General features: G+C 40.4%; 1 protein-coding gene across 2 annotated transcripts in view; it reads left to right on the top strand.

Annotated features, from left to right (window-relative positions):
- Positions 1-26,844, top strand: part of KLHL1 (kelch like family member 1) — a 420,141-nt gene that overhangs the window by 327,908 nt on the left and 65,389 nt on the right. For both annotated transcript variants that reach the window (XM_067562781.1, XM_067562780.1), the window contains one exon: positions 18,653-18,877. In XM_067562781.1, coding sequence (XP_067418882.1) covers positions 18,653-18,877 — 225 coding nt within the window. The remainder of the gene's footprint in view (positions 1-18,652; positions 18,878-26,844) is intronic.

The raw sequence follows: 26,844 nt of genomic DNA, 5'->3' as shown, positions 1-26,844 counted from the left end.
AAGATTGTCACATACTGAATCCCAGCACTACTTCTTGCAATAACTTTGAGTTTTCTTAGAGATTTCCTATTAAATACAGGCCCAGCTTAGCTTTGAGATCTGACAGGATCATAGCACAAAGTGACAATGTTGCAGATCCTGTCCAAAGAATTCTAAAACATCACATTCTCAACAGAAATGGGATCCCTGTAGCAGTTGTGCCTGAAGGCATTGTTTTTCTTTATGTAAATATGTTGTTTATACAAACTTGTAGGAACGTGTGTGGTTTTGCTGGGTGTTGTTAGCTTGAACAGATATGTTAAGTACTTGGCATATTTGACTGTATAAATGCATTATCTTAGTTTAATCAGATGGCAAGTTTTAGTTCCCAAACAAGCAGATTGCACAACTATATCAAATTATTCTTCCAAATATTATGTAGTTGATACTTTTGTCTGAGGCTAAAACTCTATATACAAGTCCTTGAGACTGCCTGTGAAGACATTAATTTTACTTCTCCTCATCATGATTCTGGAAAAAACTGTAAAATGTACAATGATACAATAATTGAATCAGTTACTATATACTAGCAGTCTTTTATGTAATGTGTAATATTTTAGGTTAAGTATATGGATTTTTATAGTGTAGTGTTCTTTCTGCTCATTCATATATCTGTCAATTGGCAAATAGTTCTAGTTAGTCCATAGTCATCACTTTTTCTGTAGATAAAAAATGGATAATAATTTCTTCTGTTTACATCCTGGTCTTCCAGTTTGGAAGCCACATGGGTTCTTAGGTCCCTAAAGAGGCAGTAGACCCCTATGGCCCACATCTAGGCACCAATGACATTCTCAAATCTACTGCTTAGTAGCTGCCTAACACTCTAGGTGCTTACAAAATCCCCCAGCATGTAAGTTTCCATCGGTAGGCATGCATAAAGCAGCATAAGCTCTGATACTGTCCCACAACTAACATGCTACTGGGAGACCTTCCTGAAGCGAAAATCCCAGCCCTGAAGCAGGATTCTCAAAGGAGGTATTCACCTCCCTATCTTGCCAGCAGTGCCCAATCTTGTAGGCCTTCTCAGAACATGCGTAGGCTCAGGCCCCATACAAATGACAGATGGGAATGTTGGGGCATATCTGGCTGTGTACGTGTGTCCTGGCTTAGTGTTTGGTGCTCTGGCCTGGGACATGAGAGTAACAGATTCAGATGCCTGATTTGACTCATGACTCATGACCACTGGGCTTTTAGCTAAAACAGGGTGTTTCTCTGATTTTTTTGTGAGAAAAGACTGGCAATAGGCTAACCTGGCTTAGGCACCTACCTCTAAGAGTGGGAATTCACAAATGAGAATCTTAAGTGGAGGCAGGCACATCCTTTTGGCCAATCAGGCCCTGAGATGCCCAAATCAATGGCACCTAAATAACTTTGTGAATCTGGGCCCTGAGGAAACTGCAGTCATACACAAAAATTCCATGTTTAGCCATTGTGAACAGGCAAATCTACTAAAATCCATGACATTGGTCATACATATTATCACTGACTGCATTATAAATTTGAGGTTTATACCAATAATAATAATAATAATAATAACAACCTGTTATTTAAAAAAAAAGTAAATGTTTGTTTAATAAACACTAGAAAAACACCAGAAATGGCATCTTGTATCTAAGGGGTTGTATACATAGAGCAGTAATGTGAACTATGGGGGTGTGATTTCTAAAGCATGATAATGTGTTGCACATTCATTGCTCCATGTAGACCCCACTGGTGTGCATTCGAGGTTCCCTGGTATGGTTTAATGTAGTTTTGTTTTGAACAGTACTGTGTAGTAGGGAATATTACAAAGAAATTAATCACTACACTATATACTGCTGTAATGAGTCATGTATATAATACATATTACTCATTACAGAATAAAGAAAGAGAAATTCTTCAAACCCCCCAATTTTTGGACATTAACATAAAATTAAAATATTGCTAAAAATAAGCCTTCTCAAATGAAATTAATAAATGCTGAAAAAACAGAACCCTAAATATAAATGTATTGGTCTCAATTATTTTGATATCAAATTATTCTGAAGTTAGTAGTTTTACATGTGTCTGACAGCAAAAATTGACCATGTCATTTTTTTAATATTATAATTATTAAAAATGTATATTATAATAAAACCTTGTGGTAACACTCAATGGTCTCAACTGAGATCAGGGCCCCACTCTGCTGGGCTGTCTACAAACACAGAAAAGAGATAATCCATACCCCTTACAATCTAAAAGACACAAAATTGACAAAGGATATGGGACTGTGATATAACAGACAGGCAAATTAATATGGTTAATGATTGGCACAGTTTCATTAATTACATGTTTGGTTCCTGCTTGCTGATGTTTTTATTTAGGTATTTATTTTTAATTGGGGTGGGTTGAGTATTGGCAGGATAGGGAGGTTAATAAGAGTAAGGGAGTAGAAAAAGGAAGGAAGGAATGGGAAGAGAGAGACACAACTCATCACTTGTCTAGTTATGATCAACAGGCAAGGCTTTGTAATCATCACAGTGAAGGTGCGTCTTACAAAGTGCCTTGAAGATAGTGGTTAAACAGATTGTAGCAGGAGTTTTTCCCAGAGTGGCAAAACTAAGTGGCAGTGCAGGAGGAAAACAAGGAGTTGTTTAAGAATGAAGCTGACTGGTGGTAAATCCTGGTAATATGGGCAGAGCAAAGGTGAAATTTCACTTCACAGTAAGCTATGAGATCAGATAGACAGGATAGAATTAAGTTATGAATGTCTTTCAAGGTAAAGAACAGAATCTTACGTTTGAAGCAGGCGTGAACAGGGAACAGTGGAAAGACACTCGGAATGGGAAGATGTGGTCCAAAAGAGGAGTCAGAAAGATAATCTGGTGAATTTCCATCTCTATCCCCAATAAGGCCAGTCCCAAATCATTACCAGGTAGGAGCGAACTAATGTAGGAATTATTTCGCAACCCCTTATGAGTCTTAGGAAGTTTACCGAAGTATGAGGGAGAATTCACACCCCTCAACAAGATAGGATAAGTATGGGGTTGTTCCCTTTAAAAAATATTTATTTTGAAATGTTTTATTATATTTTATTATATATTGTATTATTATATATATATTTTTATTTTATTATATTTAGAACTCAAAGTGTGTTGTGCATGAGAATTTATTGTGCTGTTAGCTTCAGAGAAGACTTCAAAGTGTGACAAATTCCACTGGCTGCAATACAATAGTACTTTTTTAAAAGCAGAGAATATAAGGTCAGACGGGACCGTTGTGATCATCTAGTCTGATCTCCTGCACAAGAGAGGCCAGAGGTCTTCCCTCATTTAATTCCTGTTTCAACTAAAGAATATCTTTAGAAAAACATCCAATCTTGATTTAAAAATTGCCAGAGATAGAGAATCCACTAAAACTCTTGGTAAATTGTTCCATTGGTTAATTGTTAGGCCAAAGCGTCACACTGGTAAGTCATGTTCGGTTGATTATCCACCATAACCACGCATTCTGGGCCAGATCCTCAATTTCAGAGATTTTGCTCATATATAGTTATTTAGATGATAACTGGAGAGTGCTTCCTCTATGAAATTGCATCATTATCCTGAGCCACCTAAACTCAAGAGCAGAAAGCTGAGGTGCTTATACGAGGTGAACTTCAAGGCTAAGATAAGTCCTAGGGATTTCTATTATCTTCATTATCATGGTATCTGAGCACCTCACAATCTTTAATGCATTTTTCCTCATAACTCCGCCGTGAGCCAGAGAAGTACTATTATCCCCATTTTGCAGATGAGAAAGCTGAGGCACAGAGAGACTAACTGACTTGTCTACGATCACACAGGAAGTTTGTGGCATAGTAGGTTATTGAACCCGGGTCTCCCAAGAGCAGGCTAACACCCTAACTACTTGAGCATCCTTCATCTCCTCACCAATAAAATATAGTTATTACCAAGTCAACAGGGGTCTGCCTCAGTTTATAATATTGAAATATGATATTTTCCTTTCACACAATCCCTACACTCTCCCCAATACCTGTCAACCTCTTGCTTCTTCCTCTCCCCTATTTACTCACTCCCCTATTTACTTCCTTGGTCCCTTTTGCTTCCCTTTCTCCACTTTCTCCTCCCTTCTGTCAAGCCACTCTTTTCTTCCCTTCTCAAACTCTTGTGTTAAGTTATTTAAAAGCTGAATAATGGTCAGTGTTGCTGTTATAAAAGAGAGATGGAAAAGACGGAGAGAACTTTTGGGGGAAAATGTTATTCAATTTCAAAATAATTTACTCTTATTAGGGGTAGAGAAGGTGGAGAGCGCAGCTATTTTTGCGAGCAAGGAGTAATTGCAAAAGGGGCTGAGAGGAGCTTAGAGAAGCAGAACATGTAAGGAAACAGATGGGGAGAAAGAGAGGAAACCATGTTTGGCAAAGGCATATGATTATGGAGTTCTGAGGCCAGTAATTAATCAAACCATAGGGATGTGCATAACTTAAAAATCGCCATACAGCTGGGGTCAGTAACTGTAAAGCATCACCATATGCTGGCTGAGAAAATTTTATTTTAGTATATTTTAAAGTAATGTTCAAACCAAATGTTAACCCAAGGCCATACCAGTACAAGAGTAAAACCGTCATGTAATACCCTTTAAACTCTTTTGAAGTTAAAGGACTTTCAAACTACTTACAAAGCACCAAAATGTAATTCCTTATATTTTGTTATAACAAACTGAAATTACATGCCATCCAGATGTCAAATTTAGATAAATCCTAATCTATTTAGATGGTTAGTTTTTGAGAAAAGGAACTTTCTTTTCATATTTGTGTGTAAAGCACATAGCAAATGCTTAATACTGTATAAGCAATAATAGCTGCAATTCTGTTCTCTTTTGAGGTTCTGGGGATGAACTGATAGCTCATTCCTTAGCTCTGGCTACCTCAGTGCATGGATTTAGAGAGGATACTACAGCAAATAGACTGTGAACATTGTCAGGTTTTCAGTTTTCTAAACTGAGTGTGTATCCCTTCTTACAGTTTTTTAGATATATCTTTAAACCTTGCATTGCTTTGCAGAGGAAGATTCAATTATGGTAGCACAAGGGAGAGCATCATTAGCAGACTGTAGTTAAAAGAGCTCGAGAAAAAATATTCTTGGCCCGTTACTTCGGTTATTACAGAAACTCGAATGAAAGTCCACAAAGAGTGATAATTATGGAAAGCTTAATGAATTATCAATGCTAAAATATATGTCAAACTAGACAGTCACCTTGGGGAATATTTAGCTGAGGCACTGCAGAAAATTGCTGTGTTATAATCTGTGTTTAGTGGACATTCAGTCTGATTCTTCATGTGCTTAAAGTAAGAGTCAGAATGATAGGAAACAAGATATATAAATTGGTGTATTCTGAAATATGTAAAAGATTGTGTGGACTGAAGACAGCACTTGAGATTATAATGTTTTGTCTTCCGTTTCTTGTCAAAGCTCCTATTCCTTCCTGAACATTTTGTTTAGCTTTCTGGAGCTATTGTTTTAGAGCTCTGTAATTTGCAAACTGAAAGAGAATTCCCTTCTTGACCTGCTCATTGGTTCTTGCCGCCCAGGAGGTAGTTAGCCATTTTGCCCCACTAACTCCCAATCTGCCAACAGTGAATCCTATGAAATTCTGTGGCTTGTATTATGTAGGAAATCAAACTAGATTACCATAATGTTCTGTGCCCACCTTAAAACCCTTCTGTTATTCTATATTTATTTTTATTATTTTGATTTCAAATAATAAAAAGATGCCTATTCAAGATGCTCTAGGTGCCCTAACACATCATTAATAATACAGTCAAATCCCAACTGCATTAAAGTAATCACTTCAACAAGAAGCCCCATCTGGCAGTCAGATGCAGTTCTTTTGCAGTTAGGAACCTCTCCCCATTCTTACTTCTAGTTGGGATTTTTTCTTCCTTCGCCTCTGTCCTCTTCCCTCTCTTCCTTCCTCCCCTTCCTCCGGGCGTGCACCAAGAGATCATGACTTCTCTGATCCTGCAGAGCTTGGGCCTGATGTAGAACCACATCGAGGCCCCCAACTGTACCAGCACCTGTACATGTGACTACATTAATTAGCTTCACTATCAAAATTACAGACTTGTGTGAAAAAATGTCTCTGATAAACTCATGCAGCAAAGGACTTTTCTATTATTGGAAGTTATAAAGGACTAATTAGCCCTTTTTCAGTGATTTGGATAAAAAATCTTCCTAGAGACATACTGGATAAAGTCCTTATCATGCTCTGTCTGTTTAAGGTCTCCTATCTCCTTCCAATCGTCATAACAGTCGCTATAAGGAATCTGCACACGGCCTTCATTATAGGTCATGTAAATATTTTATCAGTTGCTAGAGAGCAGGCTTAACAGTTGGCATGACAGCAGAAAGAGAGGGGGCATTTATTCTAAAAACAAAACAAAAAAATGTTTAAAAATGAATTAGAGGAAACCTATCTATTGCTATCAAAATATTACTAGCATTAGAGAGTTGAAACTTCTTCTTTGAATGCTTGCTCATGTCCATTTTGAATTAGACGTATGTGCGCCGCATGCACCGGTGCCGAAATTTTTTCCTCTAGTAGTATCCATAGAGCTGGCTCTAGTGCCCTCTGCAGTGGCATGCATATGCGCTCGTATATAAAGCACTGCTGGTCCCCCTCCCTCTCAGTTCCTTCTAGTGACGGTATTGGAATACTCTCTTGCTCGTGCAAGCAACTTTTCTCCTAGTGATTCATTTCTTAATCAGTGTATATAATTACTGTTATTTGCCTAAGTTAATTATTTAGTTTGGTTAACGTTTACCCAGGGTCAGGGCATGCCCTGGTCCCCAGGGTTTTTTGTGGTTCCTGCAAAAAACTGATGCCCCTGAATGACCCTCACCTATGTTGTTTAAAGTGCTTGAGTGAGGCACACGTTCAGGAAAAGTGCAAAACCTGCAAAAGTTTTCATCCTCAAATGCATAAGGACAGAGACATTAGGCTAAAAGCCATCCTGATGGAGTTGGCCCTTAGACCGCATCGGAACCGAGGTTGGAGTTGGCATTGAGCATGACGGTGTCGGCAAGGAATACATCTACATACTCGGAGTCCATTCGGCACCGTTCAAAGTTCCTGGTACCAAAGAAGCACTCGAGGAAGAGCCAGGAGGAAAGGGGGTGATGACCGGCACTGAAGCCAGCTAAGAAGGTAGGGGCACTAACGAGACCTTCATCAGGCCGCTCGCCCCTATCGGCGCTGAGGGAAGTTCCGCCTCTATGGGCATTGAGTCTGGCTTCCATGCTGCCGCCGACCCCAAATAGCGGAAGAGGTCTGCGTTATCTGGTGATTCCCACCATGCCTGAAGCCTTCCAAGTAATGAAGGACTTGCTCGCAGCTCCGATGCTGCCTACACCTAGGGAAGTGCATCACAAGCCATCAACCCCTCTGGGGGACTCATCGAGGAGGAAGCCTTCATTAGAGCGAACTCAATGGTACCTTGCAGGAAGGTGGTTGCCAAGCCAATGGTACTGGTCTCTGGAATGCCACCGTGAGAGATCGGGATCCCGCACTCGGTCTCCAGCCCATTCTTTAGAACGTTGCTGCCATTCCACAGGGAGTTGGCACCGGTCCCTGGAGAGCAGGCATCGCTCGCAGGAAGGCTCCCACTCCCCCAGACACCAGCACCAATTGCCGGCCCCGTATAGAAAGCCAAGGGATAAGATGTTGTGATGGGACTCCCAGTGGGAAGAATCCCGGCACCGCTCCACAATGCCGGAGTACTGGCGGTTGAGGGAAGATGGGGGCAGACTGGTACCGTTAGCCCCACTATGGTCACCCAGGGACACCTCCTTGGACTCGGAGGGAGAGGTGATAGCCCTACCAAGAGCCCACCCCTCATCCAATGGGCTTCACTATGCCACCTCAGGGGAAGTGGCAAAGGCCCTGGCAGTTCTGGAATCCACCGGTGTCTTGGTGCCGTGTCCTTCAGTGACCCAAGGAGCGGCACCAGAATCATACGTGGATTTGGAACAAAAAGGGGCTTTGTCAATGGGCAGCTCAGGGACTCCCCTGGCTAAAGAATGGGAGAGAGTGCCCTCCACACCAGAGACAAGCCTCCTCTTCCTCCTCCCCAGATGTGGCAGTGGTGGGCCCCTCCATGTTGGCCCCATTAGATGACTTCAGGGCCCACCAGGACTTACTGAAATGAGTGGTGAGTAACCTGGGGCTCAAAATTGAGGAGCTCAGGAAGCCAGCCAATTACCTCTTTGTTGTGCTAGCATCAGCAGCTCCTTCCAGGATAGCCCACCCAGTACATGAAGGGGTTATGAAGTTGGCCAAGCTGCTATGGCAGACCCCAGCTTCGCTGCCCCCCCACATCCAAACGTGTGGAAAAAATGTACTACATGCTGGCTAGAGGCTTCAAGTACTTGTACACTCACCCCTCACTAGGGTCGCTGGTAGTTGTGGTGGCAAATGAACACGACAGACAGGGCCAAACGGGGTCTACACCAAAAATAAAGAGGCAAAGAAGCTAGATCTCTTTGACTGAAAAGTTTATTCAATGGCCAGTCTGCAACTGAGAGTGGCCAACCAGCAGGCATTATTGGGGCAATACCACTATAACATCTGGCAGTACCTCAGTAAGTTCCTGGATCCCCTACTGCAGTCTGCCAGACGAGAGTTTGAAAGCAATCCTGGAGGAGGGAATGGCAGTAGTCAAGGCATCCTTGCAGGCAGCTTCTGCCGTGGTGGACTCAGCGGTGAGGACAATGGCCTCTGCAGTCTCTATGAGAAGGGTGGCTTAGCTCCAGTCCTCGGGCCTTTCCACTGAAGTCCAACAGTCCATACAGGACTTACCTTTTGATGGGGTGGCATTGATTGCCGACCAAACGGACTCCAAGCTACATGGGCTTAAAGATTCGTGGGCCACGCTGCACTCCCTGGGCCTGTACACTCCTTCCTCCTCCAGGAAACACTTTAGGTCATACCAGTTGCAGAGATCTAGGGGTTATCATTCGAGACGAACCCTACAGAAAAAAGAATAAAGGATTTAAATGCCACCAGGGCCACTCCCCAGCCTCTGCCCACCAGTCAGACTCTAATCGCCACTCCTCAGGAGGCAAGCGTACCTTTTGAGGGTATGCTCGAGGGCAGCTTACCAGCCAGGTTCATGGATCCAGTCTCCAAACTCTTTTCCTCCCAACTCTCCTTGTTCCTCCCAGCCTTGTCGGCTATAACATGGGACAGTTGGGTGTTGAGCACAGTAGCTACAGGCTACATCCTCCAGTTTTTTTCCCTCCCACCCTACCACCCACCCCTCATGTCCCTCTTCAAGGACCCCTCTCACAAGCAGCTTTCTCATTCACGAGGTCGCCGTCATCCTGAGGGTTGGTGCAGTTAAAAAGTTCCTCTAGAGCTGGAAGGGACAGGGTTCTATTCTTGCTATTTTCTGATCCCAAAGGTGAAAGAGGGACTCAGACCCATATTGGACCTGTGAAACATCAACAGATATCTCAGGAAGTTAAAGTTCCACATGGTCTGCCTGGCTACCATTATACCCTCTTTGGATCCAGATGACTGGTATGCTCAGACCAGTGCAGAGGATAGAGTTCATAGGGACACTCTTAGACTCTATTCAAGCAAAGGCATTCCTGCCGAAGGCCAGGTTTCAAGCTATTTCGGATCTCATAGCCAGCCTGTCAGCCCCACCCTCTTACTATAGCAAGGGTATGCCTCAGCCTTCTGGGGAACATAGCGGACTGTACTTATGTGGTCTGGAATACCCGGTTACATCTCAGACCTCTGTAGTGTGGCTAGCGTCAGTGTACTCCCCAGCCCATCACCAGTTGGAAAGGATATTCACCATCCTTCCACAAATACTTACCTCCCTAGCTGGTGGACAAAACCTCAACCAACATGTGTTGGCAGGAGTACCATTTGTGGCCCAGAAGCCATTGCTGTCATTGGTATCGGATGCATCGGACTTGGGTTGGGGAGCACACCAGGGGCTCTGGTCCAAAGACGAAACGACTCTGCACATCAATGTAAAAGAACTCAGAGTGGTGTGCCTGGTGTGTGAAGTATTCTTTCCCTGACTCTCCAACAAGGTCGTGTGAGTCCTTATGGACAATATGGCGATGATGTATTACATAAAGAAGCGGGGAGGTGGCAGCTCATCAGCCCTCTGCCGGGAGGCCCTGCAACTTTGGGATTTCTATGTGGACCACAGCATCCAGTTAGAAGCAGTACACCTTCCCGGGGCCAGGAACGCTTCTGCTCTCACCATGAGTGGTCGCTAAATCCGGAGGTGACGAAGTCTGTCTTCCAGAAGTGGGGCACTCCCCAAGTGGACCTTTTCGCCACCTCAGAAAACAGAAAATGCAACATGTTTTGCACCTTCCAAGGGATCGACAGTGCTTCCTTGACTAACGTGTTTCTCCTCTCCTGGTCAGGTCACCTCATGTACGCTTTTCCTCCAACTCCACTGTTGCACAAGGTCCTCATAAAGGTCAAGAGGGACAGGGCACAAGTCATCCTGGTAGCCCCGGCATGGCTGCGTCAACACTGGTACAGCACACGGATAGAGCTATCAGTGGCCCGCCCGTGGAAGCTCCCAATACGGCCATATCTCATCTCCCAGGACAAAGGTCGACTACTTCATCTGGACCTTGCTTCCGTGCACCTGATGGCATGGAAGCTGCATGGCTGAGTGCAGAAGAGTGGCTCTGTTCAGCTCAGGTCCAAGAAGTCCTAATGGAAAGTAGGAAGCCTTCCATGAGGACATCTTACCAAGCAAAGTGGAAGCGCTTTACGCAGTGATTGGCGCATCAGAACATTTCCCTGACCAAAGTGTCTTTGCAGGTGATCTTGAACTATTTGTTGCACCTAAAGCAGGAAGGCCTGGCTTTTTAATCAATTAAGGTCCATTTGGCAGTAATTTTGGCGTTTCGCCTCCCGTCCAAGCTTGGATGTTTTTTTCTCACAAGATGGTGGCACACTTCCTGAAAGGGTTTGAAAGGCTCTTCCCACCAGTCAGAGATCTGATTCCCCAATGGGATCTGAACCTCGTCCTCTCTAGATTGATGGGGCCCCCCTTTGAGCCCCTGGCATAATGCTCACTCATGCACCTGTCTTGGAAAGTGAACTTTCTGGTAGCCATCACTTTGGCCAGGAGTGTGTCAGAAATTAGGGCCCTGACGTCGGAGCCCACTTATGCAGTTTTTTATAAGGACAAGCTACAATTACGCCCACACCCAGTGTTCTTGCCGAAAGTGGTCGCCTGCTTCCATGTGAACCAGGATATCTTTCTACCAGTCTTCTATCTGAAACCACACAGGTGAAGTGAGGAGAGATGTCTCCACTCCCTGGACGTGAGAAGAGCTCTGGCGTTCTGCGCAGACAGAACTAAGCCCTTCTGACACTCAACCCAACTTTTTATAGTGATTGCTGATCGTATGAAAGGCAGCCCGGTCTCCATGCATCGTATTTTGTCTTGGATAACAGCCTGCATCTGGCCAGCCACAAGCAGGCAGAAGTAACACATCCAGCGCTAATATCAGTCCACTCGATGAGAGCGCAAGCTTCCTCAGTGGCATTTCTGGCTCATGTACCCAATGAGGATATTTGCAAGGCCGCTACATGGTCTTCGGTCCATACATTCGTGTCCCACTATGCCATCACACAGCAAGCTCAGGACGATACAGGATTCAGAAGGCGGTGTTGCAATCAGCATGGCCTTGAACTCCTACCCACCTGCAGAGGCACTGCTGGTAAGTCACCTAATACAGAATGAACATGAGCAAGCACTTGAAGAAGAAAGAACGGTTACTTACCTCGTAACTCTTCAAGATGTGTTGCTCATGTCCATTCACAACCCACCCTCCATCCCCTCTGTCGGAGTGCCGGCAAGAGGTAACTGAGAGGGAGGGGGGCCGACAGCACCCTACATATGAGTGCATATGTGCACCACTGCAGGGGGCGCTAGCGCCGGTCCTACAGATACTACCAGGGGAAAAATTTCCAGCACCGGTGCATATGGTGTGCATACACCTAATTCAGAATGGACATGAGCAACACATCTCAAAGAACAACAGTTACGAGAAGTAACCATTCTTTCCACAGAAAGCTAAAGTTTATACAAATGTTTGTTTAAACATGACTCTGTCTTACCTTGTTCATTATGCACCATGATATTTACCATCTATAAAGGCATACTTTAGTCATATTCACTCTGTGTATGTCCCATTGGCCCACTGACATCAACAGGAATTCCACTTTGGAATAAGGGAGGGAATAACTAATTTACTTTAGGTGATGATGCAGTGTGGAAATATCTAAAGTGTGCAGGGGAGTTAAACATGTTGATAGGATCACACTCATTCTTTATCTCTCTAATCCGGTTTTCACACCATAAAGATAAAATAAAAATTAAAACCCTAAAGACAGCAAGAGTCCTGCCGCTTCCAAATACTATGTTTGCTCTTACACTATTTTATATAATGATTATTAACAAGCAGTGGAATAAGGAACATTAATTTTGTTCCCCATACTGTTTTTATAGCAATCCTACAAAAGAGTAATTACATAAGCTAAAACTTTTGTGTTAGTCAATTAATGTAAAACAAAAATATAATAGAAAGTACTGTAGAAAGGCAGAGGCTTCCCTTCAAAGCCCTAAAATATGATTTACGTATTTTATCAGTATCCTAAAATAGTACTTTTAAAATATTCAGCATGCCATTTGGTATATATGAATGTAACCACTTGCATTGTCCCTACCAGGAAGCAAGTTGTTTAAGGGCACTGTATGTTGTATCAGCACAAAGCACTAAGGGGATGTTAAGTGAGGGATTAGATCATCCTTGAGAATCTGAATCAAGATGTTTAAGAGATTGAGGCGATAGTAAGTTTTCATAGGGGCTAGTCAAGGGCAAAATTGTTGAAGTATAATTAACACATTGCTGGTGTAGATTAGTTCATGCAGAAATAGCATAGTTTATGATGAGTTCAATGGTATGGACATAAGCATTGGTGAGGAACATGAAAATGAGTTAGAATAAGGAAGTGAAGAGCAGAGAGAGTTAAAGGAAAAAGGATCAGTATATACCTACACAACGAGGATTAAGAGAAATGAGAGAGAGAAGAATTAAGGACATGAGGAGGTTTGTTTCCTGTTGTATCAACAAACATTTTTTGTAGAGACACTATTTAGTATTTAGTTCTGTTCAATAAAGAAATAGTCTGCATAGTAGCAGCTTGGATAAATTAAGAATGAGTCAAATTAATCTTAAGACTCCAAACATCAAGCTAATAAGAACTCAAGCTAAGATTTTCATAAAAAAGATCATATTTTGGATGTTTTAAATACAAAATGGTCCCTACAGTTCATTTCACAGAGCTGCCAGCGTGTAGTTATTACAGTGATACATTAAGACTTCTGTTCTGTGTTTGCTTAGTTTTGCCAAAACTATAAATTCTACTCAAAATTTTTATTGTGTTGTCAGATGGCAATGTTATAAAAACTGTTGCTTCTAAAATATGTTCAGAGTAGACCTTAAAAATGTCGGAACAGTAAGAGAAAACGAAATCAATAATGCAGTGTATTTATTAGTCTGAAGATTTGGTCATAGGACCCACCACCATAGAATATAGGCACTTCCTAAGTACATTAGACCTACTTGGTGAGGTCCTTTGTGAACATGGAGACTTGGCTTCTCTGCCTTCTCAGGTACAGAAGGCTTTGCTTGAGATATACATGTATACTTCATTTTTTCCTCCTGCCTTTTTCTTTATAAGCCCCATTATTCTGGTTATAGGAAGTCAGCTTTCTTAGAGATGCAATTTCTTTCCTATAAATTGAACTTGAACTAGCAACCAAAATAGACTGTGAACCAATGGAGGGATTGGAACATAGAGATGATATGCTTGTGATGTCTCATCCAATTTGAGTTGGGCTGCAACATTCTGCACAAACTCAGAGCATCTGCATTGCTTTTAGTTTTATGCCTAAATACAGGGAGTAAGTTGCAATAACCTAATTTGGAGGAATGTATGATTAGCTTCCACAGATCATCCTCCAGGAGGAATTTGCTGTGTTTTCTAGCAAGCTGGAGGTGGAAGGTTTGCTCCATTGTGTTGTCCATCTGAGCTGTACCAATACTAGTTAACTTGGATGGTAATCAGAAACAGCAGTAACATCATAAGATACAAACTCTAGGCTCAAACTTCAAGCACTCTGCATATAATTCTCATTGGCCTTGTCTATATTAGACAAACTTACTATGGCAAGAACGGTATGTTGCCCACACATGCTTGTAAAGCACATCAAGTCCATACACAAAAATGCTCAAAACCTTGTACACGCATACTGAATACCATCAAGATTAAATTTACTTTCAGCAGGCTAAGTAATGGTTTCTTCTTACCCATTCCTGTCTGCCCCACTTTCATTCAGACTGAAATCATTAAAATAATCTTCTTATTGCTGTGGCCTTAAATCTCACAGAATTCAGTTTCTAAGAAGTGACACTGTAGTATCTAAGAACCTTTCCTGTAGCGCATCAACCACCATGACATGCGTGGTTCATTCTTGCTCTCTTCCTTTTCCCAGTGGAAAAATAGAGTGGTCAGTTTAGTGTTTTGTTTTGGTATGACTTTGGCTGGGAGTTGTTTTTGTTCTTATCTACACACTCCAGTGTTTTGGGTATTTTTATGTTAGAAAAATCAAGGTGAAAGAAATTCATCTACTTGGAATGGAAGGTAGTGATGTTTGTGATGATTCTTAGTTCCTGGGGGAATTCATTCCACAGTCTCAAACCCGATTTCAAGAAAGCTCTATCTCTTGAACAAATAAGCTTTACCTTTATTATGCAAAGTATCATTGTGCCAGAGGAGCAGAGCTGTCAACTATGGTCTTCATCCTGAGGTGCTAAGTATTCTTAGATATGCTGATCCCAGGCCATTAAGTGCCCTGAAAATAAGGACTGAAACCCTGAACTTGACTAGATGTTCTATGGGCCGTTAGTGCAGAGAGGGGAGGACAGGTCTCGCAGTAGTTTTTGTTCCTGAGGAGATTTGCTACAGCATTCTCTAGTAGTTGGAGTTTCCTAAGGGCTGATGGCTTCATGCCCAGATTGCACTGCATTGCAAAAGCCTGTATTTTGAAGACCATATCATTATCTGCTAGGATGGGACAGAATTTTCCAACCGGAGATGGCAAAAAGCATTACTCACAAATGCTGCTATGTGGAAATTTAGCATGAGTGAGAAATCCAGGAACATCCCTAAATTATGGACTGAATTAAAGAACACAAGAACAGCCATGCTGGGTCAGACCAATGCCCATCTAGCCCAGTATCCTGTCAACTATCATTTTGTTGCCCAGTCACCCATTTTTATGAGATCCCTTTGTAACTCTTCACAGTCTGCTTTGGACTTAACTGTCTTAAGTAATTTTGCATTGTCTGCAAATTTTTCCACCTCACTGTTTACCACTTTTTCCAGATTATTTATAAATACATTGAACAGTACTGGTCCCAGTACAGACTCCTGGGTGACAGCACTATTTACCTCTCTCCATTTTGAAAATTGAACATTCATTGCTACCCTTTGTTTCCTATCTTTTAACCACTTACTGATCTGGGAGAGGACCTTCACTCTTATGCCATGATTGCTTACTTTGCTTAAGAGACTTTGGTCAGGGACCTTGTGAAAGACTTTCTGAAAGTCTAAGTACGATCCATTGGATCATTCATGTCCACATGCTTGTTGACCCCCTCAAAACATTCTAATAGATTGGTGAAGCATGGTTTCCCTTTACAAAAACTGTGTTGACTCTTCCCAAAAAAATCATGTTCATCTATGTGTCTGATAATTCTGTTTTTTTACTATAGTTTTACTATAGTTTCATCCAGCTTGCTTACCAACCTGTAATTGCCAGGATTGCCTCTGGAGCCTTTTAAAAAAATTAGGGTCACATTAGCTATCCTCCAGTCACCTGCTACAGAAGCTGATTTAAAGGATAGGTTACATACCACAGTTAGTTCTGCAATTTCATATTTGAGTTTTCATAACTGACAACTGGGTGTGTACCTTCAACCAAAGAAGACGTCACTGTAGCTGTTCACTGCACAAAATGTTTTTCTCTGCCTACCAGCAAAACCTCTATCTTTCTCAGGTTCCGCTTCAACCATTTGTCCTTTGTCCATGAGCTGACTTCATCCAAGCACCTGGCCATTTTGATTGTAGTGGTATGATCATATGTGATAAAGGATAGAAAGAGCAGTGTGTTATTTGCCTGTTGCTGCCACTTGAGTCCATGTCATTTGACCAGTTCACCTAGTGGCTGCATGTCAGTGTGGAACAGGACCAGAGAGAAAATTGATCATTGAGGACTCCACAAGTAAGCAGGCTACTGGCAGAGGTGCAGTTTCCCATCACTACTCTCTGGATGTGTCCCTCCAGGAAAGACTTAAACCATTTTAATACATTTTCCTGGACCACTGTCATATCTCTCTGGTGGCACAGCAGTGTCTCCTTGTCAGCAGTGTCAAATACTATAGAGAGGTCCAGGAGGATGAGAATATGTCTACCCAACACCCACTGAGAACCGGAGATCATCCATAGGTGCAACTAAAGCTGTTTCCATCCCATATCCTGACATGACTCCAGATTGTTCTGGGTCTAGGATATTAGCTTCAATGAGACGAATTTATGGTTGATCTTTAGCTAGCTTCTGTATGAATTTGCTTGAAAAAAATTATCATGGAATGCTTGCAGGATCAGACACTTAAATTAGAGTTTAAATAAAACATTGTGTCAAATGTCAGCCAATATTAGAAAATAGGAGACTATGCATAGTGTAAAAACTACATTTACGGGGTATGATAAGGTTTTCTGCCATGAAAATTGCAAAATATCTCAACTATATTTTTTCATTGTAAGGTAGACTTTATGTGATTGAAGTAGAAAACCTGTACATTAGAGTGCCATGTCAGTTCCTGACTTCTAAAATCAATATATGCAGCATATAAAATACTTTTTAATAATGCAGACTCAAGAATTTGTAACAACTTCAGTAATGTGTGTCATGTTAATATTCCATGCAATGTCACCAAACAACTGTATTAAAGTTATCTCTGATCTGTAGATTAATTTATTTATGCAACTCACAAGGTCTGCAGAAGAAAAAAAAAACCTCAGTTAATTAAATGTGGAAATTAGTTCATATTTCTTATAGCTTCAGAAAACTAACAGGGGATTTAATATATCCAGTTGAGCATCTACATTATTACTGCTCTATTAAACTTGGATACAAATTGAATTTAAATTAGATCTATTTTAGTTCAATTAACAAAACTACTGCTTCCACAATGTTTGTTTTTGGTTTATTGCTTCTTCCGTTTCAAAGAATGTATGAATCCTGAAAGAATTATTTTCCAAAGAATTGTTATCTTTTATTACAGTCCAAATAAAATAAGGTAGTGAAGCTTAATTGCAGAGCATAATGATGTTGATTCTCTCTGCAGGGATACTTAATCATTAGAGATAAAGCATTATTAGGTGTGTGAGTGTATGTGAAAATAAAACACTGAAGGTGTTCAGATTATATTAATTATCATGTATCTTTACTATGTATTGATTTAAAATCATCTGTCATTTAGATATATGTGGTCTTGATTTAGATTAACCTTTCTTATATACATATTTTAATTAATGGAATGCATTATTCTTTTATTCTGGTGATTGGTTAAGTTAATTATGCTCCCTTTATCTCTGTTTCTTATAACCAAATTTACTACATTTCTCATCTTTCCTTGTTATGTACAAGTTACTTTTACCAGCAGAAACTTCTTAACTTACCAGCTAATCATGACAGGATCTTTAATTATTTTACATTTTTTGCTCTTTACAATCTTTGGTGTCAGATGTGTAAGTAAAAGAAATAACCATATTCAGAAGGATATTTTGTTGGAAATATAAGTAAGTTTGCTTTAACACTGTTACTTGTAATTCTCTAGGTGACACTCAGTGGTTTCTTACTGGGTCTGATACAAAAAATAACAGATCTGAACTAAAAAAATCTAAGGAAGTATGGACCCAGATATGAATACTAACTTCCCATTTCTAATTAAAGTAACACTTAATTTCACAGGTTTTCTTATGTAGGATACTGAACATGAAATGAGGTTAGTGATCTTAGGTAGTTATTTCATTGAACTGTAAAAGACATCATTAAGCTAGCACATACTGTTATTCAAACTAATGATACTCTAATTGTGGAGTGGTCCTATTTCACTTCCAGGAAAAGATACATCAATCACTCATTCATGGGCATTTTACAAACAGGTTTAAATAAACAGAGAAAGTTTAGTAAGACTCATAGAATCATAGAAGATTAGGGTTGGGACCTCAGGAGGTCATCTAGTCCAACCCCCTGCTCAAAGCAGGACTAATCCCAACTAAATCATCCCAGCCAGGGCTTTGTCAAACCGCATCTTAAAAACCTGTTGATGGAGATTCCACCACCTCCCTAAGTAACTCATTCCATGAAACAAGCTGACAACTACAGAGAAGCTCTGTCACTTTTTTGTGATTGTAGGGTATATGACGTCCTATACAGTAAATACGTTATCCCATTAATATGTCTCATCAGGTGCTACAACTATAGAGAAGTATGATCTCAGGACAAATATATGGATCCAGGCTGGAATGATGAATGGCAGGAGGCTGCAATTCGGTGTGGCTGTCATTGATGACAAACTCTTTGTTATTGGAGGCCGGGATGGTTTAAAGACATTAAACACTGTGGAATGTTACAATCCAAGAACCAAGGCTTGGACTGTCTTACCCCCAATGTCTACACATAGGCATGGTTTAGGTAAGAAATTTAAGTTTTAAAGAGATATAATTTGTTCTGGAAATGTGTAATTTGTGGTGTATACCTCAGTATTTTTGAGCTACATGAAACAATGCAAGAAATAATTATGTGTGATTGATGGATGCTGCCAGGATATTTAAAAGGCAAACAATGTTAAGTGATTCCTGAATTGCAACAATGCAAAAGAAATGTGATCATCAGCAGTAGCACCTGTAGCATGTGTTCATTCCACGATTACCTCAGATAAGTCTTCACTAGCGTTGTTAGTGCATGCACACACTCTTGCGCTCCAGAGTGCTTACGGTCACATTACTGCTTCTTTCAAACCCTTCACAATCCATCACCATTCGCAAGCATTACATATATAAACAATTATACAGAAAGTAAACCCTGATTCCTGAAACCTCACTACCAAAACAAAACAAAAAAATTATCACCTGAATTGAAAATTTTTATAGCAGCCAAATTTTACTTTTCTGAAACTCCAGTTACCTGAAGATTTCAGATATGCCTTTAAATACCTAGATTTTATTGTGTGTGTGTGATTTTGTATGCTGGTATAACTCCTTTCAGAGCCACTGATGTGAGAATATGGTATATTATATTATATATTTTCATATAATGTGTTACACCATTGTACAACTGATGAGAGGTCAAAATTAGACCCATATAGATACAGGGCCTCTTTCTCTTTTCACACCAGTCTTATATCAGGGTAACTGCAAGAATATTGTTGGAATTATTCATTATTTAAATTGATGAAGCATAATACTTAATACTAAAACTAAATAATACTTAATAATAATAATAATACTTAAACTAAGTGTGATACTTGTGAAGGTTGCTAGATTGGCTACCTTGGAAACTGAAGTCCCCTCTTTATCCATAGAGTAGGTATGGTTAAACATGGACAGCAGTAGCAGAAGTTATCTTAGCCCTGAAATGACCATATATGTGAAAAGATAGTTGAAATCCCTTACCTTATCTATTGAATCCCTTACCTTTCTCCTGACAATGTCAGAGAGTGTGTCAGTCATGCTGTTGGTTTTGTGTTACATATACTTCCCCATTGTGAACTGGATGAAGGGCACCATAGAGTTGTCAGATGGCAATGACTGAGCAGTATCTGCACTAGGCTCTGAATCACCTTACCATTTAGCTGAGTCACCCAATCCCCACTCTGCCTCAATGCTGTTTTATTACATTTTTATTTTTTGTCATTATTTGTTTTTGGCAGGAGATGGGCAGCATGTTGTCCTGTGTGGAGTAAAATTGAGACAGAACTTCTGGATACTTTAAAAATAATAATAGTTTGGGGGTTTATTTTAATTTATTAGTAATATTTTTAAATAATTCCATATATAAATGTATAATCCTCCATAAAATAAAATGTATTTTCCTTCCAATGGAAAGCAAGGCATCCTGATTTAATTCCACTTAAGTTGTTGTTTGTACTTCAGTGACATTGATGATGTAAACTAACTGTTGATACAATTTTGAAATAGAGTCAATTAACTCTGCTTGAGAGACAAAATGGATCACAAAAGGCTACAACATTTTAAAGTAGACTTCAAAATTATCCTTTTATTTTAATTCTCTGCTTTTAAGTGATGGATTTTTTTTCTCTTAAAGAAAGCATTTAGAGTCCACAGGCCCACCAGCATATAACATTTATAAGGTATGGGGAAGCTGACCTATCTGTACTGTTTGCTAAGGTTGCCTAATTTGATTGAATCATTATAGAATCATGGAATCTAGAAATGGAAAAGACCTGTGCATCTTGTCCATCCCCCTGAGTTACAAGTTGTACTATTGTTTTTCTTTTTGCTTTACTTTTGAATTTTGTTTTCTGCATAGAGCTTTTTCTTCTTCATTGTCTTCTTTTTTAAGTGACTTTGCAATGATTTCCTGGTGCTTTTTCAGTTAGAATACATGTGCATAATCTGAATCTGTAGGCTAAGGTTAGACTGACTACCTGTGCATATTATCTGATAGCAGATACCGAGTTCAAAGTTTAATGTTGCTAATTTTCTAAAATAAACAGTAATTGACCTAGACTGAAGCTAATCTGTTAGTAAATGAGAACATTACTATATTACACTGGATAAAAAAATAAAGCAAGTTAGAGGTGTATTAAATGACATAGGCCACAGATATGATGGACAACTAAAGGTAAAATTCTGCTCTCTGGAGGGTGTAGGTCTCAGGTGAGTCCATTTTCTTTAGTGGAGTGAAGGGACGAGGAGGAAGGAAAAGATGAATAGACTGCGAATGAAGGGATGAGAGGGGAAATGGAGAAATTGTGACTAAAGAAATGAGAGATAAAGAGGAAATATTTTGAGTGTGAGAGGGCAAGGAAGGAGGAGAAATGGTGCAGAACAGGGAATGGAAGAGAGAAGAAAACCAGAGAAGGAACAAAATCAAGCTTTAGCAAATACATACATATATAGTTATCCCTATCAGGTCCAGTGGTTTTAATGGCTTTATACAGTGGACTGGAGAGGTAAAATATAATACATTAAGTCTTATGTTCATGAAACTTCACATGCACCAAGTGAGTGTGTGAGGGAATCAGAAAAAGAAGGAAAGAAAAAAGTGGGGAGTTAGAATATAAATGTCAGAGAAGGTCTGAGAGAAAATATAAAGAAAAATTAAACAACATTAATTGTTGTTCTGCAAGAAAATAAAGCCATTGAAGGAGGTTGATAATAAGTTACAACTTAACAGTAAAGATAAGACCAAGTGAAATGAGGGGTGAACAAGGAATAGGTTGTACATAAAATATTTACAAAATAAGTTATAGACATTTTACTGCCAAAATGTTATAGTAAAATGGATGCCTGTATGGAGAGGTGGCCAACATTTTGTTAGAACTGGATACCATGTAGCTTTTATTTATTCGTTCCTGTTTAGTAAAGTAACATGGGTTCATTAAAGGTCTCAGATATACAGAATAGGTTCAGTGAGGACAACACAGCTTTGCTACTTCTCAGAAAGTCTCAATGAAACCCAGTTTGTGATGATGTCGACAGTTCTTTGCAAAAAGATGCTCTGAGCTGAGGTATTACTGTCTGAGTTACTGTGTGGCTGCAGTTCTTGTGCTGCACCCATCAGATTGTTGCTAGTGTCAGTGTTACCAGTTCTAAGCATTCAAAAATCATGAGTTGCTCCTTCCCCCACAAAATGAGATTGGCCTAAAACTGATGAGATTGTTTTAAAATAAATGTTGAGTTATTTTCTTTCTGGCCTCTGATCCTTTAGGGTGCCCTTACTAAAAGAAAGCCTTAAAGCCAATGCTGCTATTGCTTTAAATTTCCCTGCTAGTAGTGGAGTGTAATACACTGATTCTAATGTATTGTCACCTGGTTTAAGTATTGAGAAGCCATAGTACTTGAGTTTTTTGTGAATATAAACTTGCCTCAAATGCATTGAGGCAAAAATGATCACTTTCTCAGATATATTTCTTGAATGCATTTTCTATTTGATGACATAATATTCTTTACTGTACATAAATATTTTAATTTTGTGTTCATATAAGGCCAGAGATGATATTGTACTATCAATATCTGTTACACAACATAAATAATCAAAAGATCTTAAGATCTGTTTAAAAATCTTAAGAGAACAGACTTATGAAGAGTTCTTAATAGGAATTTGTCACAGGAGCATCTCTGAAGACAGAAGAGCAGAGAACTATGAGAGTGATTCCCCACTACCAGTGTCTTGTTCAAGCAATTGCACCTGTGCAAAGTGAGCATAGTATGAATGGTAACACTTCACATTTTCCATGGAACAAGGTCCCAAAAAGGAGAACTGTTGCTAATCAGTTGGTATTAAATTGTCATGTATTACCTCTTAAATCTAATAAGTCTTTGAGGCATGTCAAATGTAAAATATGGTGATATTTCTTTTGGGGTTTCTGCACCTCTTTTGCTGGGGACCCCTCAGAGACATCAGAATGGCTGTTGGTGTGAGTGGATATTGGTTTGAGTGGAACTTCGCCTAATGAAACTTTTAAAAACATTTACTTTCTCTGAAAACACTGCATTAGAAGACATTTAAATGTCATGATTTACAAAATTAAAAGCTGTGGGTGAAATCTTAATGAAAGCCATAGTCGCAATACTAATTTCTATTTTAAAAGCATCTTTTGTATTGTTCCATTGCATCAACCTGGTTGCATTGTTTAAAAGCCTGATGCCCCATGGATATTTTGAACAGGCTAATGCTGAAAGGTGCAATCAGGGAATTTACAGACAAAAAGATAAGCTCCTATCCCAAGGAGGTTACAATATACAGCCCTAAGGACTAGATTCTAAAGGGGAACTTAGTCACTTAATTGTCACTTAGGGTATGTCTACACAGCTAAGAAAAATCCGCGAGTGGCCTGTACTAGCTTACTCAGGCTCACGGGACTGTTTCATTGCTGTGTAGCTTTCTGGGGTCAGACTGGAGCCCAGGCTCTAGGACCTGGTGGGGCGGGAGGATTCCAGACCCCAGGCTCCAGTCCCAGCCTGGAAGTCTACACAGCAATGAAACAGCCCTGCAGCCCGAGCCAGCTGGCACAGGCCAGCCACTGTTTTTTTCTTTTCTGTGTAGACAGACTTTTAGGCAATTTGGACCTCAGTTCAAAATTTAAATCCTGAAAACCCCTGAACAGCTGCTGCTTAACCCTGCAGGCATTAAAATTTCCAAGGTACCTAAGCTTCCTCTGGCAACATATCCTTGGCACTGAAATTTCTGCCAGAAGGCATGCTCAAAGTCACCTCAGTCCTGACACTCAACTCCTAGCTTACATCTAAATCCTGGAGGGATCCTTGTACTTGGCACTCCCTTTCCTCTAAGGCCTGACCCAATAAGTGTGGTCTGAGCACACCCGCCTGTTCTATAGGATATGCTGGGCTGGATCGCTCTCAATTTCTCTGGCTGAAACTGTTCCACTTTGCATAAAATACATAGAGTCATTGGAGCAGGGCCTGGTTCTCCCAGATGTGTGCCCTGCCCACTGGGTTATGGAGTCATTTTCACTCTTGCTCTGGCACAGTGACTGTTTATTTATACAAAGTGGAACAGCTTCAACAGGATAGATTGAGACTCACGACAGAATACTCTATATAGCCTGGTTGTTAGTGCACTCAGCTGGGAAGTAGGAAACATGGGTTCAAACTCCTGCTCCACATGAGGCAGAGTGGGGCTCTATTAGGCACTTAGGTTCAGATCCACAAAGGTACTTAGGTGCCTCAGGGCATGCCTACACTGCAATTAGACACCTTCGGCTGGCTCATGCCAGCTGACAGGTTTGTAGGACTCAGGCTAAGGGGTTTGACTGTGGTGAAGATGTTTGGGCTCGGGTTGGAGTCTGGGCTCTAGGATCCTGCAAGGTGGGAGGGTCCCAGAGCTCAGGCTGCAGCTCAAACCCATACGTCTTCACTGCAATTAAACAGTCCCTTTGCCTGAAACCCGCGAGCCTGAGTTAACTGGCATGGGTTGTGGGTTTTTAATTGCAGTGTAGACATAGGCTAAGTCTCAGTTTTAGGCACTACTGCAATTCACATAGCTCCCACTTAGCTGCCAGGTAGCCCTGTAGGCACCTAAATTCACTTGACACCTAAATAATGCTGTTGAAGCTGTACTACTTTGTATAGATAATTAGAGTCATTGGAGCAGGGGGATTTGACTCTATGTCTTCCACTTCCAGGTGGGTGCCTGTAAGGAGCGGAAGAATATTGTGACGTGGATATAATAGCATAGTGACAAGGCTAGGTCTGAGTTAGCATAAGTAATAATAGTTAGGCCTCTCAAGCAAAGCTAGGTGTCTCGTGACCTGATATGTTAACCACACCATGACCTAGATATGAGCTTGAAATAGAGCAGCTAGAGACGAACACAAGTAACCACAGCTTATAGTGGATTGGTCCCTAGCTAAGTGCCAATAGCAGAGAGAATAACAAATGTTAGGACCCAATCCCCAAGTGGATTGAGCTTATTGCTAGAAGTGGGGAGAAAAAGTATATTGGGACCCCCTGAGTGCTGCCCAGCCCCGAAGCTCTCCGCGGACCCAAAAAGGATCCAGCGGGTGCTGCATGGCTGGTTTGCTCCCTGGTTGCAGCCCTCTTACAGGGGGGTGATGGGCTTCCCCTTCCTTATTGTGGTAAGTGCCTGATTTATATCCCCAGCAGCTGAGTGTTGTAATGATAGCCTAAGATTTGTAACTTTCACAGTTTGCGTGCTGCTTAAATAAAACTAAGTGTAAGATACTTCCTGGTCCGACTGCTCTTTTCTCACTACCGGGATATCAAACCATGAATCCTCCACCTCGGCAGACCACAGTGCCCTAACCACTGGAATATAGTGTCATGCTTACTCTCTCTGGACCAGTGGAACAGCTTCAACAGGTGAGATTGAGAGACTGCTCCATCAGGCTGTCTCATAGATCAGTGGGTAGCTCTTTTGAGAGGCGTGAGAGACCCCTATTCAAATGCTTTCAAATGAGTTTTTTACCCATATCCCCAGTGAGTGTTCTAATCATTGAGCTAAAATGTATAAGGTGGGCACATCACCAAAGTCTCTTTGTGGATTCAGGCCCTAAATCCTTCCTTTAGCATCTCCTACTTGGTTGGCTTAGGCAGTTCCCAGCTCACTTTGCTGTCATTTGTGGATCCCATTCGAAGGCGCCTAATTCTCCCTATGCATTGTATAGGGAGATTCGGCACCTAACTCAGTAGATTGCACTAGGTGGCAAGGCGCATAAAAGATAAGCATTGCATTACTGAATCTAGATCCCATTTATGGATCTTGACACTGGTCTGTTCCAGTTGCAATTTCTGTGTTTCTACATAATTACGGAACTAAGCTGTTTTTATTGAAACATTTAGGACCAGATTCTTGGCTGGCATGAGCCAACCTAATTTTAATAACCTCAGTTGATTTATACCAGCTGAGGACCAGACTATTAATAACTAAACTTTCTGATAATTTAGCGGGTGTTAGGAATGTAAGACTGAGCCTGTAATGTTTATATATATATATATATATATATATATATATATATATATATATATATATAGAATAGGCTTGGTAAAGAGTGGTCTCAACATTGGGTGTTCTTGTGGATATGGTTTAACTGGAGAATACTTTTGAAATGTTAGATAGGCAGGGCATTTTTATTCCACTTGATAAAACTAATTTTGTTACCTTCTCTAGAGATGAGAACATCTCATTCCCTAACAACGAAAGGATAAGGAAACAGGTCTAAGAAACTTGTTCACAAGGTTCATTATGCAGAAACCTTCAATCTATTCTTAGCAGGGAAAATTCTCTTAATTTAAATATTTTCCTCTGGGCTGAAATGAATCAGGCCCCCAGAAAGTAATTTTTTTTCCTCACTGTTTCAATATTTTGGCCATTCTACAGTAATGCATATTCCCTTGCATAAATTCCTATATTTTATGTCTATTTCAGTTCATTGGTATTAGATAATTTTAATGATCCTTTCATTCTCTTCAAGAGAATGCTTATTACATATTAAATCAAGTTCTTAATGGCTGTTAACAATATTCTTGTTCCTTTTTTATTATTGTAATCACAGTCCATAACAGTTTGAAAGGAAGTCTTTCAATGTCTGCACTGGATTAAATTTGAATGCTCTGAGAACTTAGTCTAATCACTTATTTCCTTATCAGCAATTGTTTAAAGAGCTCAACAGCATTCATTGCTGTACAACCCTTACTCCTTATGCTGAGTCAACAAGAAAAGATCATGAGAATGAGCAAAGCGTTGTAAAATTTTAGCCTTATATTGTCATCGGTACAAAATGACAAAATGTTGATTTTTTTATGGAATTCATTCCTATTGCCTTTACTTTTACTCTTGCTATTTGCCAAGTCTCACGAAAAAAATATTTACATATTAAAAAAAATCCATAACACAACTAGTGATGAATTAGAGAACCTTTAAACCAAACTGAA

The sequence above is a fragment of the Emydura macquarii genome, unplaced genomic scaffold (assembly GCF_026122565.2).
Source record: "Emydura macquarii macquarii isolate MOO-44397 ecotype Brisbane River unplaced genomic scaffold, CSIRO-AGI_Emac_v2 contig_2473, whole genome shotgun sequence".
Taxonomy (NCBI): Eukaryota; Metazoa; Chordata; order Testudines; family Chelidae; genus Emydura; species Emydura macquarii.
Note: the sequence above shows the minus strand (reverse complement) of the source record. Positions and strands in the feature narration are given on the sequence as shown.